The sequence below is a fragment of the Selaginella moellendorffii genome, unplaced genomic scaffold, assembly GCF_000143415.4.
Source record: "Selaginella moellendorffii unplaced genomic scaffold, v1.0 SELMOscaffold_29, whole genome shotgun sequence".
Lineage (NCBI taxonomy): Eukaryota > Viridiplantae > Streptophyta > Lycopodiopsida > Selaginellales > Selaginellaceae > Selaginella > Selaginella moellendorffii.
Window position 1 is genome coordinate 881,604 of NW_003314290.1, and position 16,301 is coordinate 897,904.

At 43.1% G+C, this 16,301-nt stretch overlaps 5 protein-coding genes across 14 annotated transcripts; 2 read left to right on the top strand and 3 right to left on the bottom strand.

Annotated features, from left to right (window-relative positions):
- Positions 1-6,144: 6,144 nt before the first annotated feature.
- On the bottom strand, positions 6,145-7,896 carry LOC9646180 (glyoxylate/succinic semialdehyde reductase 2, chloroplastic). Its single transcript, XM_024680973.1, has 12 exons — positions 7,722-7,896; positions 7,586-7,673; positions 7,431-7,496; positions 7,301-7,376; positions 7,148-7,203; positions 7,007-7,091; positions 6,899-6,959; positions 6,777-6,829; positions 6,652-6,722; positions 6,516-6,588; positions 6,363-6,467; positions 6,145-6,311 (listed from the first exon to the last, which is right to left on the bottom strand). The coding sequence occupies exons 1-12, from the start codon at positions 7,870-7,872 to the stop codon at positions 6,162-6,164; spliced, it is 1,035 nt and encodes a 344-aa protein (XP_024536741.1). The 5' UTR covers positions 7,873-7,896; the 3' UTR covers positions 6,145-6,161.
- Positions 7,897-8,342: 446 nt separating this feature from the next.
- LOC9646182 (DNA-directed RNA polymerases II and V subunit 8A) lies at positions 8,343-9,366 on the top strand. The gene is made up of 4 exons (XM_024680974.1): positions 8,343-8,711; positions 8,793-8,950; positions 8,997-9,091; positions 9,147-9,366. Exons 1-4 carry the CDS (start codon positions 8,348-8,350, stop codon positions 9,256-9,258), a joined length of 729 nt encoding a protein of 242 aa, XP_024536742.1. The 5' UTR covers positions 8,343-8,347; the 3' UTR covers positions 9,259-9,366.
- On the bottom strand, positions 9,318-12,336 carry LOC9645652 (transmembrane and coiled-coil domain-containing protein 4). 6 transcript variants are annotated; one of them, XM_002976039.2, is made up of 17 exons: positions 12,188-12,334; positions 11,948-12,129; positions 11,681-11,883; positions 11,547-11,628; positions 11,108-11,491; positions 10,894-11,056; positions 10,691-10,843; positions 10,548-10,645; positions 10,409-10,500; positions 10,294-10,364; positions 10,107-10,242; positions 10,003-10,062; positions 9,868-9,947; positions 9,746-9,822; positions 9,608-9,678; positions 9,491-9,548; positions 9,318-9,442 (listed from the first exon to the last, which is right to left on the bottom strand). In XM_002976039.2, exons 3-17 carry the CDS (start codon positions 11,872-11,874, stop codon positions 9,338-9,340), a joined length of 1,824 nt encoding a protein of 607 aa, XP_002976085.1. In that variant the 5' UTR covers positions 11,875-11,883; positions 11,948-12,129; positions 12,188-12,334; the 3' UTR covers positions 9,318-9,337. The 6 variants fall into 6 exon arrangements, with proteins under 6 accessions (XP_002976085.1, XP_024536739.1, XP_024536737.1 ...); XM_024680971.1 differs by having other exon boundaries at positions 9,746-9,947; positions 12,188-12,335; XM_024680969.1 differs by having other exon boundaries at positions 9,746-10,242; positions 11,948-12,052; positions 12,106-12,129; positions 12,188-12,336.
- Positions 12,337-12,466: 130 nt separating this feature from the next.
- Positions 12,467-14,662, top strand: LOC9646183 (NAC domain-containing protein 73). 3 transcript variants are annotated; one of them, XM_002975855.2, is made up of 7 exons: positions 12,467-12,705; positions 12,772-12,904; positions 12,974-13,157; positions 13,226-13,746; positions 13,780-13,980; positions 14,039-14,284; positions 14,347-14,662. In XM_002975855.2, exons 2-7 carry the CDS (start codon positions 12,773-12,775, stop codon positions 14,434-14,436), a joined length of 1,374 nt encoding a protein of 457 aa, XP_002975901.2. In that variant the 5' UTR covers positions 12,467-12,705; position 12,772; the 3' UTR covers positions 14,437-14,662. The 3 variants fall into 3 exon arrangements, with proteins under 3 accessions (XP_002975901.2, XP_024536648.1, XP_024536647.1); XM_024680880.1 differs by having other exon boundaries at positions 13,226-13,842; positions 13,909-13,980; positions 14,347-14,502; XM_024680879.1 differs by having other exon boundaries at positions 13,226-13,980.
- LOC9645653 (surfeit locus protein 6 homolog) lies at positions 14,408-16,163 on the bottom strand. 3 transcript variants are annotated; one of them, XM_024680882.1, is made up of 11 exons: positions 16,086-16,163; positions 15,958-16,031; positions 15,813-15,893; positions 15,611-15,746; positions 15,359-15,552; positions 15,174-15,311; positions 15,077-15,121; positions 14,957-15,013; positions 14,826-14,902; positions 14,659-14,767; positions 14,408-14,607 (listed from the first exon to the last, which is right to left on the bottom strand). In XM_024680882.1, the coding sequence occupies exons 1-11, from the start codon at positions 16,135-16,137 to the stop codon at positions 14,539-14,541; spliced, it is 1,032 nt and encodes a 343-aa protein (XP_024536650.1). In that variant the 5' UTR covers positions 16,138-16,163; the 3' UTR covers positions 14,408-14,538. The 3 variants fall into 3 exon arrangements, with proteins under 3 accessions (XP_024536650.1, XP_024536649.1, XP_024536651.1); XM_024680881.1 differs by having other exon boundaries at positions 14,408-14,767; XM_024680883.1 differs by having other exon boundaries at positions 14,408-14,767; positions 15,808-15,893; positions 16,086-16,104.
- Positions 16,164-16,301: the final 138 nt, after the last annotated feature.

Sequence of the window (16,301 nt, forward strand, 5' to 3'; positions counted from 1 at the left end):
GTGTGCTGAAGGTGGAGGGAAATCAACACATAAATTTTAAACCTAATAGTTACCATTAATTCAAGTGGCCCACTAGATTAAAAGAACATTCTCTAGATACTACAAAGTGATACTAACATTTTAGTTTTAAACATATATGACAAGAAATCCATTACATATTATTTAAAGTAAAGCTTCCAAAAGTCTACATTATAATTTAAAATAATTTCTATAATTAGAAGAAAACCAAGTGTTACTATTATGTAGTAAAAAAAATTTAATATTTAGTTTAATAGTAATATTTTAATTATAGTAATCTGGAATTTAAACCTATATTTTAAGGCATAATTCATTTTCATTAATAATTTTGCATAAAATAATTTAGTTTATATGAATTTAGATAGCTAAATCATTATTTAAGCAAAATATTTTATAGTGTGATAATAATTTAAACTTAGATTGAGTATTTTATGTGCACTATTCTAAATATATAAAAATCCCAAAAACATTTGGTTTTGCTATGGTATGTGAATTTTTTATTTTTATATTAATATTTAAAAAAATTTAAAATAAAGAGTATTAATAAATATTTATATAAAAAAATTATGTCTAATTAAAGCAAGTTATTAGTTAAAAGTAATAATTTATTTTTATTATGGTTATATATATTATATTCTTAAATAATCCTCATTTCAGGATACCAACTCTCCCATTATTAAAAAAAATTACTTTATTCGAGAGTATTACCTACTATGCCCATCATCCTATTTTGTTATCCTTTTATTCGTTCTTTGATCCACCAATGCACTGGTATAATTTATAATTTCATTTTTAAGTGGAGTATTTAGCATTTAATTTGGAAACAAAATTATAAGTTTTATATATTTAATTTTGATTTGAATCAAAATAATTTCTACTATTCCTTTCATAAATATGATGGGATTTTAATTGAATTAGATTATTTAAAAATTAATGTAAAATTTAAAAGAAAAACATCATCAAATAGTAGATGAAGTTTAGGAAATTTCATATCAAATATCATTCAAAATGTTAAAACAAATTAATTAAATAATTAAAATAAAATTATAATTATGAGGTCCAAATGTATAGCTATGATACCGTATATTAATATTAGTATTGTGGGATTTTGGTAGCCATTGGACTAGTTTCAATCTGGACCACTCACTCTTATATATAAACTTACATTTACATTAGTGGAAGTGAGGGATAGCTTTGATTGTCCTTGAGGAGTGTTAGGATTTGGGATTTTGGTTTATCTCTAGCTTTTGCACCATTTAAATCTCCTTTTCTTTATAGCTTTTTCAATTTATTCTCTTTTACTTTTTACTTTTCATTTTTTTTCATGGTAGAGCAATAGCCTCCTCCTCTTTTGACTCTAGAATAGCAGTTGATGCAATTGCTTGATGTTATTCAATTATAGTTGAATAATCAGATTTAGTTGATAGTGGCATTTATAGCATAGGGTACAATTCCTCATGCTTTTGTTGCCAATCCTTGCTTGTAATCGGAATTCTTTTGTGGGAATTCTAGGATGATGTATACAATTGATTTGATCACTTTATGGTGATTGCCATATATCATTCTTGAGATGATACTTGATGTTTGTATGAGTTTCTCATATATCTTCAAAAGACAGTGCTACAATGGTACAATAGTTTGAATGCAGCCACTCGTGAGGATTGGAGCATTCTCCCGAATGTCTTCAAATGCATATTTGGACATACCAATGATTGTGATGATGCCTTTCAATAATTGCATTGTCTTCGTTAAAGGCCATTTGAATTCATGATGCAATTTGATGTTCATTTCCGAAGCTTCGTGTTTCATATGGAGCTAAATATATTAAAGTGGATCAAGTTGGGAATGTTGTGATTAACACTTTATTAACATCTTGTAGGAACTGTGTATACACTTGCTCCAGCCACCTTTAACAATGCTCTTTGTTTGGTATAACATTATGAGACTTTGCCTTTTTTACTTCTTGTTGCACATCTTTCAATTTCACTTCTTATGGGAGATAGTCTTATTTTAATGAAGGTTGATGCTATTGCTGCCCAAGTTCAAGAGCAAAGGTGAGGACATGGTTGTGGACATGATATCCATTGTTGGGCATGTTTTAGAAGAGTGTTTTTCAAAAGTCACGAAGTGTTTGGGTATATGAACCTCATATTGTGACAAAGCCTAATGGGAATATTCATTTTTGCATCAACTATCGTTCGTTAAATGAAGTGACAATTTCAAATGTGTACCCTCTTCCTCACACTATTAATTTCTTAGATCGTTTCGAGAGAAGTTGTTAGTTCACCAAGTTAGATCCTACTTCTGGTGTTGGCAAGTATCGATGGCAAAAAAAGATATTCCTAAAACTGTTTTTCATATATCATACATATGCATGTGCATGGGATGAAGTGGACTTGGTTGTGTGTGTGGGTGATCTCTAGCTTGGGTTGCAATCATTGTGGGTGGTGCTGAGTCAAATTTTTGACCTCATCCTTGGTATAGATTGGTTACAATGCAATCATGCTAAGTATGATTTTAAGGCTTCTCCCCCTTGTCTCATACTTCTTTATATTTTATCCATTCCTCTCACTTCTGCACCTCTTCATCCCTTTATTTTTACCTTTATTTCCATTACTTTTATCCCCCCATTATTTCCTTCTATATTTCTGTTTTGTTTTGCTCTTCCTTTTCCCGATCCCTTCGACAATTTTTGTGTTGCAGCGGTTGACCGGCTCATGAGGGAGTATTTTGATCTCTTTGAATTTGACCTATTGCCTGTGCCAAGATTGCCACACATCATCCAATTCCAATCAGGGATGCTTGTCCAATCAAGGTTCTTACTTGTTGTTGGTCACCCAAAGAGATCAAAATTTTACGTGCAAATGTCAAAGAGATGTTGAAGAAGGGTGTTATTTGGAAGGCACGAAATCCTTAGGCATGTGAACTTTATCTTATGACGAAGCTTGATGGGAGTATTCGTTTTTGCATCGACTATCGTTTGTTAAATGAAGTGACAATCTCGAATGTATACCCTTTTCCTCACATTGCTAATCTCTTAGATCATCTGAGACGAAGTTGTTGGTTCACCAAGCTAGATCTTGCTTCTAGGTATTGGCAAGTATCAATGGTTGAAGAAGATAATTCTAAGACTGATTTTCATACATTATTTTGTTTGTACAAATTCTTGGTAATGCCGTTTAGTTTGAACAATGCTCTAGCAACTTTCTAGCAGATGATAGATGAGGTTTTTTGCGATATGCTAGAGATGACTACTGACTTCATTGATGATGTTTTGATCCACTCAGAGGGGACGTGGGAGGAGCACGTTCGTGATGTTTGTAAAGTGTTCGATCAGCTGTGGGACATTAATTTAAAGTTAAAGTGGTCGAAGTGCATGTTTGGGTCCAAGGACACAATTTATCTTGGGTACCGTATTTCTCATGAGGGTTTGCAAGTTGATTTTGACAAACTTGTGGCTATTCTAAAGTTCTTTACTTTGAAGTGTGTGAATGATGTGCAACGCCTAGGCAAGGTGCAGTATCTTGGTCATTTTATGGATCATCTTTCTGATCGCACTACACCGTTGGGAGCATTGCTGAAGTCATCAATGTCATCTTTCATCTGGTCTCTAGATTGTGAGCGAGTGTTTGTGGATCTTAAAGAGCTTTTGATGACTCCTTCGGTTTGACTACACTTGATCTTTTATTTTGCACGTGAATGCTTCTAATATTGGTCTTGGAGGTGTGTTGATGCAAGAAAGCCCGAGTGTGCCTGGTCAACGCCATCCCATTGCATATATAAGCCGTACATTACAACTAGTGGAAGTGAATTACTCCATGACAAAGAAGGAGTCTTTAGCAACAATCTGGGGTTTCGAGAAACTTCATGCATATTTACATGGTTCTCAAATGTTATTTGAAAGTGATCATGTTACCGTTATTTCATTATTGAAGTGAAAGAATTTGATTAGTCATACTACTCAGTGGGTTTTGAAGCTTCAAATATATAATTTTGATATTGTTCATCACCCAAGGAGTTCTAGGGCTGATGTTGATGCCTTTTCTCGAACTCCTTGTAAGCTCCTAAGTTTGGACTTTCTGGGAGGTCACTCAGCCCAGTACTATTCACACCCAAGGACGCTTAACCCCAAATATCCCAAGACCCTTAACCGTTTGGAAAAGGGGGTGCACTCTTGTTCATGGGCCCTTTCTCTCTATATTTGAACCCCATGGATCGTCTCTCAAGTCGTTCCCTTTGATTGCTTACACTCTTCTTCCTTCTCCACTCTCTTATCATGTTTTTGACAAGTCTATTGTTCTGGCATCTATGGATTTTCTAGACAAGGATTCTATACCGTTGGCGGTTGTTGTACTTGTCATTTAGTGTCCACAAGGTGTAAAGCAAGATTTACCTTCTCTTGATGAGGTTCATGTGGCTAAAAAGCTTGAGCCATGGATTTGAAGGCTTCAAGATGGGTTTGAGAATCCTACATCATTTGCTGATAACTTGCCATTCTGGCATTTACATTCTCAATATCGCCTTGAAGATGGCCTTCTTTATTTTGTAGGGATGGATCCTGATGATCCTTTACTGCTAATGGTGCATTCCGTCTTTATTCCATGGTTTCTCTATGCCTACCATGATTCTCTTGTTCTAGGTGGGTATATGGGATATTGTCGTGTGACCGAGAAGCTGTGCAGGTCTTTCTATTAGCCGGAGATGTGACGTGATGTTATTCGATATGTGCGTAACTACGTTTGGTGCCAAGCTCGTAATACTCCCCCTCATGCTGTGGAAGGATAATTGGAGTCAATTGTAGTTTCTCGTTTATTTGAGTTAGTGGTGTTTAATCTTATGGGACCTTTTCCACGATTGACTGTTGGCAATGAGTATGTTATTATTACTTCTAATTATTTAACTCATCGGGTGGAAGTTGATGCTCTTACTAGTGCCTTTGTAACTGCTGTTAGATACTTCCTCCTCAATCGAGTGGTGTTCCAGCATTCTTATCCCGATTCTTTTGGATAATGGTCTCGCATTTATGGTTGAGGTATTTCATGTTTTGACGTCTTAGTTGGGGTACTCCACACTTTCACGAGTGCTTATCATTCACAGTCAAACGGTTTGGTGGAATGGCTCATTCGGACATTCAAAGGAATGATCGCAAAATATGTGAACTTTCAGCATTCAGATTAGGATGATTATTTGCCATCTCTTTAGTATGCATATGTCATAGGGGTGTAGAGTTCTAGTGGTGCTTCACTATATAAACTTTAATATGGTCATGATCCAATATTACTAATGGAGCTAGGTTTACCTTCGCAATCGACACAAGCTGCCAATGCTAGGTCATGGGATCAGTATTTGACAAGCATTCTTCCACTTGTCTAAGCAGAGTTTGCCAAACACTTAGGCCGCATATAAATGAGACAACAACAGTGCTACAACTCCCATTATCATCCACCTGTGGAATACAAAATGGATGACCTGGTGTTAGTTTATTTTCCCTATTTTACGGTATATGGTTTATCTAAAGGGCTCCTTGCTCAGTGGAAAGGATCGTATCGAGTGTTACAGCAAGTTGAACTACAAATTTATGAGGTTTTGCATGATGTCCAGTAAGCCAATCCTCCAAAAATTGTGCATGTGTAACAATTGAAACACTTCATACAAAACGATCAAGAACAACTAAAACCACTTACAAATCCATTGATGCCTCCTTCAAACATTCTTCCAAATCTCGGCCTATTTTCAAAAGGGTCTCCGAGAGGAAGGGATGATGTGAGGTCTAAGTGTATGACATTAATATTATTGTAGTGGGATTTTGGTAGCCATCGGATTGGTTTCAATGCGGACCATTCACTCTTGTATATAAATTAGGGTTTTTAGGCTAATTGATATGTATATTTTCTGTATTCCTTTTCTATATTCCAAACACTCAAATCAGTTTATATCTTTGCATTTGCATTATAAAATTTTTTTTCTTTGGTCCTGTAAATTAGAAAAACTAGAAAGATAAATAATAATGTAATAAGGTTATAAGAAATTTGATCAAATCAAATGAATTCCGTTTCTAATTATCATTCTGGCTTTTCCTAGTAGATATTCTGTTTTAAGGTATAAATTCTTATAAAAAATACTGTCTTAAAAAATATACAATCTCATTTATTTCTAAAGGCCTCAATGACAGCAGAGAAATCATCATCACCCAAACCATTACCTTTAGCAACCTTATACACTTCATTTGCAGCGGCAGCAATTGGGATGTTTTGCAAAAGCTTATCAGACATGTCCAATGCCAATCTCAAGTCCTACAAATTTAAAGAAGATTAGACTCATGCATTTGAAACCATACCACAAACCTTTTGCTGGTGTTTTAAAGGAAAGGCTGGAGTGTAGTTCCTTGCTAACATTGTTGGACCTTTTAGGGAGAACATTGGATTGTTGATAGCACCTTGGGATAGAACCTGAAAGTCACATTCTCTAAGAGTGAATAACAAGGATTAAAGTCATGCCTCTAGTATAGTTTGAGGATCAAGGCCAGCTTTGTCTCCAAGCATCAGACCCTCGGCAAAGCTTGCCATCATGCTAAAGGAAAAAAAAAAAAAAAAAAAAACCTCAAAAGAGTAAAAAACATATTCGCACACGAACCTTCCCATGATCATGTTAACAACAATTTTCATTGCAGCTCCGTTTCCCGGAGCTCCCAAGTAAAACCGCGACTAAAAGAATAAAAATAAGTGAAGTTTCCGCACAATAATTGTTACGAACTTAACCTTGCCCATCACGTCTAGCATTGGTACTACTGTATCATACAACTCCTTGTCTCCTGAAATACCACGTATTACCATGTGTTTTTGCTAGCTAAGGTGAAAAACCACAGACAGAGAGAGCTTACCAGCAGCTAGAAAAATAAGTTTTCCTTCTTCGGCTGGCTTCTTGGATCCCGAGACTGGCGCCTTCCAAAACCACAAAATGTTGGCTCACTTTTAGAAAGAAAGAATACCTCCAAGAAGAGAGAGCCTGAAGATTTCACTGCCTCGCATACAGTTTTAGTTGTCCCGGCATCGACGGTTGATACATCAACATATCTGCAAAGTCATGTTGTGTGAAATTACGTTTTCATTCAATCAAAAATCTGTTATACCCTTTCCCCGGGCCCAACCCTCCAAGAGCGCCATCACTCCCGAGAGCAACTTCGAGCTGCATGTAGAAGAAGGAAAAAAACGCAAAAGATAAAAGAGTTACACCGTGAGAGCATGTAAAGGAACAAGCCACAAAGTTTACGAGCGTGCATTACTGCTGCAACTGGATCAGCAAGCATCGCAAACGTGACGTCGCACATTTCGGTGACATTCTTTGGTGTGGAACCTCGTCTTGACAATAAAAAGACATAAGGAAAAACCAAATCAATTAGAGACGAGATCCACCTTGCTCCTTCGCTCACTAAAGCTTCGCATTTACTCGCAGATCTGTTCCAAACGGTGACATCGTAGCTATATAGCAACAACAACAACAACAAAAAAACAAACGGATCATGCTAGCAATCGAGCAAGAAAAAAGAGAGAAAAATAACATTTTTTACCCGGCTTTCACGAGATTTCTTGCCATTGCTGTGCCCATGATTCCAAGTCCCAGGAATCCCAGTTTCAAATGCTGGTTGCTCCCGGAAGCTGGAGATAAAGTTACTTCACTTGAGAAGAAAAGAGCACCAAATTTACCTTGAGAAGGAGAAGAAGAGGAAGAAGAAGCAAGCGCTCTCACAGTGCTCAGCGTTGTAGCAGTAGTAGCAATCGTTGGCTTGAGCCGCGGAGAAGGGCCGCCAAGGAAATTAGTCCTCAATGAAAACATGGCAGCCATTCTCCTCGTCATAGCAGTAGGGTTTATCACTGTTAACATTAACAACTATGAAACTCTGATCAAATCGATCAAAGCTACGGTCATTCTTTTTTCTTTGAGAGATTGACAAAATCAGTTGCCAGGCTTGATCGTGATGGTCTCTTTCGGCTTCTCTGGATCCGTGGGAACCTTGAGCGTGAGCACGCCATTGTCAAACACAGCCTCCACGTCCTCCTTGCTCAGCTTGGCGCCCTCAGGGAACTCAAACTTGCGAACTACGGCGCCAACGTAGCGCTCCTTGGCGTGCCACTTATCATCCTCGAGCTCCACCCTCTCGCGCTCCTTGGTCTTGATGGTTATCTCGTTGGCATCCGTGGTGATCTTGAAATCCTCGTGAGACAATCCTGGGGGCACAAAACCATCGCCATATCATCAACTATGAAAGGATTTCTTTGAGAGCTTCGAGTGATTCCCTCTCCGCAGCGAAGATTTCATACCTGGCATGTCGATGGTGATGAGGTGGTGGTCGGATCGCTGGACCCAGTCCGCGGGAGCGTTCTTCTTGGAGAAGGACGCCATCTTCTTCGCATCCGCGAGAGATTTCTTGGCGGGGGTCTTGGCGGCGGTGGTGATCACCTGCTGGAACCTCGCAGCCGTGGAGCGGAACGCCATCGTCCAAGCAAGCCAAAAGCCCTATCAAACGCTCTCGTCCCGCTATTTATATAAGACCCACAAGGCCAAATCTGGGAGGAATATCCACGACGCGAGTTTTAGGGTTTATCGATCCAGCCCAGCCATGGCGGAGCTGCTGCTCTTCGAGGACATCTTCACCATCACCGGCATCGACACCGACGGCAAGAAATTCGACAAAGGTGATCGCCTCGCTCTCGGCATTTCGAGCGAGGAGAGCGATCGATTTGATTTGTTTTTCGCTGGATTCGTGTGATGAGCAGTGTCTCGCATCGAGGCCCGGAGCGAGCAGTTTGATATGCAGCTCGTCCTGGACGTGAACATCGACGTCTACCCCATCGCCAGGACTGACAAGTTCACGCTCGCGCTCTCCTCCACGCTGCGATTGGATGGAACTCCAGACGATGGCGTCTTCGACCAGGTTCCATTTGCTCGGATCTTCTCTGGCTCACTTTGACCTCTCGCAGTCTCGGAAGAAATCTCTGGCCGACAAGTACGAGTATGTCATGTATGGGAAGCTGTACAAGTACGATGACGACGAGAGCGGCGGTGCCATCAAGATGTAAGCGAGCTTTCTTACCGAGTTTTTGAAGTTTCTCTTCATCAATCGTTTCCAGCGGCGTCTATGTTTCTTTCGGAGGCCTGTTGATGATGCTCAAGGGGGATAAGCAGCACCTGGGCAACTTAAAGCTGGACCAGCGCCTGTATCTCCTGATGAGAAAAGTGTAGTGTTAGCCAGCTCGAGACACTGACTCAAATCGATACTCTACTACTAAGACCAACCTTTGGTGTTCATATTTCTTTTGTCCTAGAAGAAGACTGGGAAGTAATTGTCCAGATGAATCGTCTCTAGAATCTCTGGGATCTTTGAGAGGTAGGAGGAGTGGCCGGTGATCAGATGCGTTACATTGACCTGAAAGGAAAAGTTTGTGGAGAAAGAAAGCGGTGCGTGAATACATACGTTTTCTATCCCTGGGAGAGCAACTGGTTGTATCCCGGCAAGGCCTTGGGACAAAATGCTGTGAGAACCCCGGATCGTTAATCATAGATGATAGAATGCTGGTCAAGAGAAGCTCACCTTGCACGGTATATGACTCCCAAGATCCAGTCGTTAGATGAATAGCAGTTCACAAATCTACCAGCCACAATCTTGCAAAAATAAATAAATAAATAAATAAAACAGAACTAACAAAGAAATGGAACTAGGAAAACATACCTTACGAGCATTCATCCACCGCTTTCTATCAAGAGAAAGAGGAGCTCCCAATAACACCACTCTTTCTACAATGCCACCTGTAACGAGAATCATGAGCTCTCGCCAGGTAAATAAAAGCATACCATTTCCTTTCTTTGCCAAGTGCTCCAAACACGAGAAAATCACTCGAGCTCCTAAGGAGAATCCCAAGAGCGTTACAGGCCTGTGAACAAGCGGCATAATACCAGAAAGGCAAGCGCCGAGAAGAACAAAGTTACCTGCTGCCATGGAGTCCGCTGAGCAGACAATTCGCAAGAATTTCTCCAGCCTTGTCAGATCTAGAACATCACGGATTATGCCAGTTCGTAATAGAACTTCGAACCTGTCAACGGCGATGGTCCATCTACTGTCGATGAAGTCTGTAGCAGACAGCAAAGCAGAAGGCCATGCTAGTGCTGCAAGTAGGCCACTCAAAACGGTCATCATCGCTCCTCGTTTCATCAACTCCTTTGCAACCGCTGTGTAATTAGCTTTGTTAGAATTCCATGAGAGCTATGTCTATCGAATACCTGTGGTCAGCCAATCTTGAATAGCAGAGCTCACAGCCATTAAAATCTTCGTTTCCCAGCGTAAAGAGTACCTGATCACACGCTCAGCTGCCTGCGATACACTTGGAAGAAGTACCTTTCAAGATCTGCGTCTGGAAATATCCATGGCCTGGTGAAGTCATCTTCCTCAAAAATGATCCCAGATATGACAATAGCAACCGCCAGTCTCTACAAACGAAACTATCAGCATAAAAACCACTAGTAGTAGGTCCTACTCCTTGATTATGGTTGTCTCCAATAGCCTCAAAACCAAACTCGTCAACATCACCAATTCTTCTAGCCATTTTGGATCCCGTTAAACCAGCACCAGCAGCTGTGAGAAAGTAAGTGGTTAGTAATACTTCTGATAAGTCACTACCTCCAAATGACGCCGCGATTGCAACTGAGCCAGCAGCCGTTCCAGTTGCAGCAGCAGCTGCTGCGAAACCACTTGCTCCAATGATAGGAACAACCGTTCCAGCTGCCGGAGCTAAAGCGGCTAAACCAGCTGCAATTGCCGGAGCCGCTAGACCTGTATCGAAACGGTAAACCTCTGTGAGGAAGACAAGCTTAAAGAATAACCCCCAGTAATTGCTAGCAACGTCCCTCCCGTCACTGCTGCTGCGCCTATGAGACTTCCACGCTTCCACTTGGACCATTTGCTCTTTTCAGCTTCTGCTTCTGCTGTGCTCTGCTCTTTACGTGCAGCCATCGCCATGCATGCCACCATAACCTCCATAGCAGCCTGCCACAAAATGATAAGATTAGTAGCTCAACTGAAGCTTGCAACACCGACCATTTTCGACCATTTTACGTCAAACCATGTGGCCAAGAGTCGTAATGTGACTCTGTATCGAGAATCGTAGCCACCTCTGAATGCTTTCTTCTCGTCTGATGCATCAGCAACACAAGCAACAAGAAGTTCGTAGAGGACGGCCACTTTCCTTTGCCTCGTAAGCACCGAACTGTCTATCTCCTGTGAAATGGAACACCTCTGATCCGAGAGTGGTGCTGACGAGCTTTCGCTGTCTCTAGACGGAGGATTCGCGTTCCGCGTTGGAGAAGTTGAAGAAGACTCTTCAAGTTTCAGGCTCATCGCATCTATGGCTTTGGCCAGGTCGTCTTCGGGCAAAGTTTCTGACGTGGTTGGCACATCTTCCTCGGACAGGAGCCTCAGAAACTAAGGACAAATTAGTGTCCATTGCAACAGTAAGAACAAATGTGTATATACTTACAGCACCTATATGGTGTTTAGCGTCGGGAGAAATAGCGGTCGTTTCCAAACCCATCCACGACTTCTTCTCGATATCCAAGTATCTAGTCGGCAACTTCAAACACTTACAATTGACAAAGAAGATTTTCAGCTCACCGGAAAACGTGCTGCGCGAGTCCAAACTCCTCACTGCTCCATGGCGTCTCCTCTTCCTGGCTACCTTCGGCAATAGCATTTTCATCATCGTTTACTCTTGGTGGCAAGCTTCGCTGATGGCTTTGTGCCTGGTTCAAAGCAAGCGAAAACAACGCGCCTGCCGCATACTTGTGGACAGGGCCCAGCTCGGCCATGCTTCCCTACTGCGAAAATCACGAAGAAAAAGAAGAAGAAAAAAACTATGACGCTAGATAGGTGAAAACTTACTCGATCCAGAAAAAATTCACCTCAAACTATCCCGATCGCCTCGTCTGGATTCTTGATCGTCAAGATATTGTCAATCCCTCTTCAAATCAACGAGAAATCCCCCTACTGCGAAAATCACGAAGAAAAGAATGATGCGCTTACTCGATCCAGCAAATCACCTCAAACTATCCCAATCGAATGAGCTGGATTCTTGATCGTCAGAATATCTCTTCCAATCAAACACGAAATCCACATCCATACCTCGATTCCTTGCTTACACCCTCGAATCGGCGCCTGCATTGAGCAAATTCGCTGCGTAGCTCTGGCGCTCTCCTAGGGTTTTCTTCTCTCTCTCACTGTTTGGCGCTTTGAGGCAAGGCGGTCAAGCGCTCGATTCTCGAGGGAGAAGAAAATGCCTCGTAGATATCTTGTGAGTTACTCAAGCCCATGAGACCTAACAGTGCCAGCCTCGGGCAAAGCCGAGCCAAAGCCGTTTTGCCGAGCCTGGGCACACATATATACTGGAGCTCCATGGCGCCTTTGTCCGATTCCATATTTGTAGGGTTTTGAGAGCGAGGAGGAGCGAGGGCTCTGCCGCGACAATCGACGCATCGATGCTGCATTCTCCTGCCGGATCAATTTCTCGTTGCTGCTCGATCGTCTGCGCGGTCAGAGATAGGAATTTCCTCGCGGCGCTTGCCAGATTCGCATTCTCCCCGTTCCTGAGCTTCATCTTCGAGGCAGCGCTTGGCGATCGGCGTCTTCCTCCGTGAAAAGAGGTAGACTTTTATTTGGTGGTTATGATAACGAGGTTTTTTTTTTCTCTCTTCCCGTTTCTCTTCTAGGATGACATGGATTCATAGCAGTAGATTTGCGAAGAAGGTTAGAAACGCTGGAGGGGTCGAGAGGATTACTCCCGATGCGCCGGAACACGTCTGCCCGACTTGTAACAAGCCCATCGACAATGACAATGAACTGGTATGGAGCTAGTTACTGTTTCATTTCTTTTCCGAGAGCGTACCCATTGCTGCAAAAACTACGTCGCAGGCACCACAAGATTGGACTGGGCTTCCCGCCGGAGTGAAGTTTGATCCGAATGACAAAGAAATTCTGGACCATCTTGCGGCAAAGATTGGTCGCGGTGGAAAGCCGCATGCTCTCATCGACGAGTTTATTCCGACTCTGGAAGACGACGAAGGGATTTGCTCCAAGCATCCCGAGAAGTTGCCAGGTTTGTCGACGCTAGTTCCTATTTCTTTTTTTTTTTTTGGCCGAGGCACTGAAACGTTCGCTTTGAAGGTGTGAAGAGCGATGGAAGCAGCAGCCATTTCTTCCACCGGCCGTCCAACGCATACACCAAAGGCACCCGGAAGCGCCGGAAAGTCCAGACGGACGATGACGACGAGACCCGATGGCACAAGACCGGAAAGACAAGGCCCGTGATGGAGAACGGCGAGGTCATTGGCTGGAAGAAGATCATGGTTCTCTACACGAACTTCAAGAAGAAGTCCAAGCCAAAGAAGACAAACTGGGTGATCCATCAGTACCACGTCGGCATTCACGAAGACGAAAGAGAGGGCGAGCTGGTCATGTCCAAAGTGTTCTTCCAAACTCAACCTCGAGGCTCTGTGCGCGAGCCGTGCGAAGCAAACGAAGCAGCCGAAGCCAACGAAGGAGCCGAAGTAGCTGAGGCCAACGATTCGAACGACGTCAACGAAGCCTCGTTCAGCCGCGAGTTGGAGGCGGCCCTCGCTTGCGAGCCCGAGAACGATGAGTCTGCGAAGGTGGCAAGGACTTGCTCGACGAGCACTCCAGAGGTGGTGAAGCCCTGCTCGACGAGCACTCCAGAGGTGGTGAAGCCCTGCTCGACGAGCACTGCAGAGGTGGTGTGGCCCTGCTCGACGAGCACTCCAGAGGTGCTGAGGCCCTGCTCGACGAGCACTCCAGAGGTGGTGTGGCCCTGCTCGACGAGCACTCCAGAGGTGGTGAGGCCCTGTCCGAGCAGACCGGTGCCGCAGCTGGCGGAGATGTGCCCAACGATAGACGGCTACTATGTGCGTAACCTTTTGCTCGTTTTCTCTTGGCAAGACTAACTCCCTCTTTATTTTTCAGGGAGCGTCAACTTCTGGCATGTCCCTCGTGAGGTGTCCGACTGCTCAACAGCCTCTTCCACAAACCCCTGCCGAGAGAGTGATAGAGGAGCTGCTCTGCGACGAAAGTTTCAACAACGTTGCCACCGAGTTCGAGAACCTTAGTAGCCAGGAGATTCGAGCCTTCACGGAGGTCGCGGGGATAAGTTGCGAGGAGGAGGACATCCTGAACTTTAGCAACGAGATGGACTTCTCCCTTGGGGTTGCAGTAAGTTCTTCTTGGTTGCCCCTTTCGTGAATCAATTGACCACCTTTTGATCTGTCGTGCAGCCGGAGATCACTAGCCAGGAAGTAGCCGACTGGTTCAAGAGCCAGAGCCAGGAACAGGGACTGGAACAGGACTACAGAGCTCCTTTTTGACAGGTTAAGCTCGAAACCAAGAGCTTGTATAGTTAAATAAGTAGGACAGATTCTTTCTCTTCTTCGTCCTCGTCGTTATTTTATCAGAGGTTCGTGGCGATTTTACTTGGCTTCGTTGAGAAAGCCAGCTTTTCTTCCCTCGAAGCCGGGTCGCATTAGCTTCTTCTCCCTCTGTGGTGTAAACAAGAGAGTCAGATCAATCAATGTAACAAGCTTGCAAACCTTCGCTATGAGCCTTTGCTTGCGAGCGTCAATGCGCTCCTTGATATGAGAGGCCCGGGTCTGTTGCTTCTCTTGAGCTCGCTGTGCTTCGCTATCGTGTCGATCTTGCCTGGAAAGAAAGAAGAGAGATTTTCGCTTTCACAGAGTGAGATTGATGGAGCACTGACCATTTCTTTGCACTCTTTTCGCGACGTTGGTGCTCTCGTTTCAAGCTTTGCTTGAGCAGCTTGGGATTGTCGAAGACCTTGAAGTAGAATCATCAAAGACATTATAGATCATCAGAAAAACAAAGCTTTACTTTCTGTCCGGAAGCTCGGCTGAGTGCTGCGTCCCACGAGTGCTTTGATGCAACGTCCTGTAGAGAAAGCAGTGGTGAGTTTTTGTTTCTTTCTCTAGAAGAAGGAAATCCAGTTCTTACTTTGCCCTTCTCGGTGTCTTGGATATCCTTTTGAAGCTTCGTAGCCTAGAAAAAAACCATCGATCAAAACTCGACTAGCTAAGAATAAGTTCTTTACCTGTTCGAGCAGCTTTTCCTTGCTCTTCCGGTTTAGAGTTCGCTTCTGGGAGTCTATTTTCACCCGGCCAAACTCCATATCACTCGCAACTGGGACCTTTTCGCTCGAAACTGGAACAATCCCAGTTTCCTTGTGGCCCTGAAAGTGTTTTGACGCTCATGTGAATAAATCACGAGGATTCTTACTTGCTTTTGCCGCTTGTTGGCCTGAGTGGTCTTGTTCTCCGACTTCTTGCGTTTCTTCGAGGCGTCCTTGGTCCTTTCCTGCCAGTCCCGAGCTTTGTTTATTCGCCTCTCAGCTCGTATCGCCTCGATTCGCTTGTGGAGCCGTTCTCGCAGTTCCTGGCTCGACTTGACGCGTTCCGTCCCAGCAACGGGAGCTGCAAGATCCACGACTTCAATCGTGGAAACGGATTGGTTCGACGGAAAACAGCCTACCTTGTTCTGCGTCTCCCTTGCCGTTTTCTTCTGCTTTCGCTTCCTCGTCTTCTTCCTCTTTCTCTGCGTGTGCCTCCGCTACTTCATTTCGTTGCTGCAAAACTTGCAAAGTTGTGACGAACTTCTCTGGATCGAGCTGCAGTTACAAAAGCTTCAATGAAGGGCAAGGCAAACCAAAGAGTTATTTTCTAGCACACCATACACGATCTCTCCGCGCTTTCTTCGAGTGCTCCTTCGTTAATCTCCTCGCCTCTCGTTTTTCTCTCTTGGTCATCCCAAACACCTGCATTATACCAGAAAGGAGCAGTAAATCACACCGCAATGCTCCGAGGTAGAGAAGAGCTTACCCATTGTTTCTCCACATTGTCATCAGCGGGAAGATAAAACTTCGGAGGAATCAAGTCCACCAATTCGTCAAAATCTGCAGGCGGAGCAATCGGTCGATCAAGGAACGCCAGCTGATAGGGAGACTTACAACGCGAGTTGGCACAGACGATCTCCGCAAGATCGATCGCCAAGCAGCCCATCTCCTCGAAGAACCCTAAATCATGGAAGAACCCTAAAACCCTCGTTTTAGTTATAAAGAACTTTAAAGATTATACAGTCCTGTTCCTCACCGGGGCAAGCTTCTCGGAGGAGTTTTCTTCTGTTCCTTGAATAATCAATGTGATACTTGTGACTTCGAAAACAC

What these genes read in the sequence shown, in the direction of transcription:
- LOC9646180 (XM_024680973.1), bottom strand. Translation starts at nt 7,872, where the DNA reads ATGACGAGGAGAATGGCTGCCATGTTTTCATTGAGGACTAATTTCCTT. An exon ending in TTAGTGAGCGAAGGAGCAAG is followed by an intron (nt 7,377 to 7,430) that starts GTGGATCTCGTC and finishes TTTATTGTCAAG; the next exon opens with ACGAGGTTCCACACCAAAGA. An exon ending in CTTTAAAACACCAGCAAAAG is followed by an intron (nt 6,312 to 6,362) that starts GTTTGTGGTATG and finishes TTAAATTTGTAG; the next exon opens with GACTTGAGATTGGCATTGGA.
- LOC9646182 (XM_024680974.1), top strand. Translation starts at nt 8,348, where the DNA reads ATGGTGATGAGGTGGTGGTCGGATCGCTGGACCCAGTCCGCGGGAGCG. An exon ending in CGGCAAGAAATTCGACAAAG is followed by an intron (nt 8,712 to 8,792) that starts GTGATCGCCTCG and finishes TGTGATGAGCAG; the next exon opens with TGTCTCGCATCGAGGCCCGG. An exon ending in ACGATGGCGTCTTCGACCAG is followed by an intron (nt 8,951 to 8,996) that starts GTTCCATTTGCT and finishes GACCTCTCGCAG; the next exon opens with TCTCGGAAGAAATCTCTGGC.
- LOC9645652 (XM_024680969.1), bottom strand. Translation starts at nt 11,874, where the DNA reads ATGGCCGAGCTGGGCCCTGTCCACAAGTATGCGGCAGGCGCGTTGTTT. An exon ending in ACGTAAAATGGTCGAAAATG is followed by an intron (nt 11,057 to 11,107) that starts GTCGGTGTTGCA and finishes ATTTTGTGGCAG; the next exon opens with GCTGCTATGGAGGTTATGGT. An exon ending in GTTGCTAGCAATTACTGGGG is followed by an intron (nt 10,844 to 10,893) that starts GTTATTCTTTAA and finishes GTTTCGATACAG; the next exon opens with GTCTAGCGGCTCCGGCAATT.
- LOC9646183 (XM_024680879.1), top strand. Translation starts at nt 12,773, where the DNA reads ATGACATGGATTCATAGCAGTAGATTTGCGAAGAAGGTTAGAAACGCT. An exon ending in TCGACAATGACAATGAACTG is followed by an intron (nt 12,905 to 12,973) that starts GTATGGAGCTAG and finishes ACTACGTCGCAG; the next exon opens with GCACCACAAGATTGGACTGG. An exon ending in ACTTCTCCCTTGGGGTTGCA is followed by an intron (nt 14,285 to 14,346) that starts GTAAGTTCTTCT and finishes TCTGTCGTGCAG; the next exon opens with CCGGAGATCACTAGCCAGGA.
- LOC9645653 (XM_024680881.1), bottom strand. Translation starts at nt 16,137, where the DNA reads ATGGGCTGCTTGGCGATCGATCTTGCGGAGATCGTCTGTGCCAACTCG. An exon ending in CAAGGGAGACGCAGAACAAG is followed by an intron (nt 15,553 to 15,610) that starts GTAGGCTGTTTT and finishes TGGATCTTGCAG; the next exon opens with CTCCCGTTGCTGGGACGGAA. An exon ending in CCAACAAGCGGCAAAAGCAA is followed by an intron (nt 15,312 to 15,358) that starts GTAAGAATCCTC and finishes AAACACTTTCAG; the next exon opens with GGCCACAAGGAAACTGGGAT.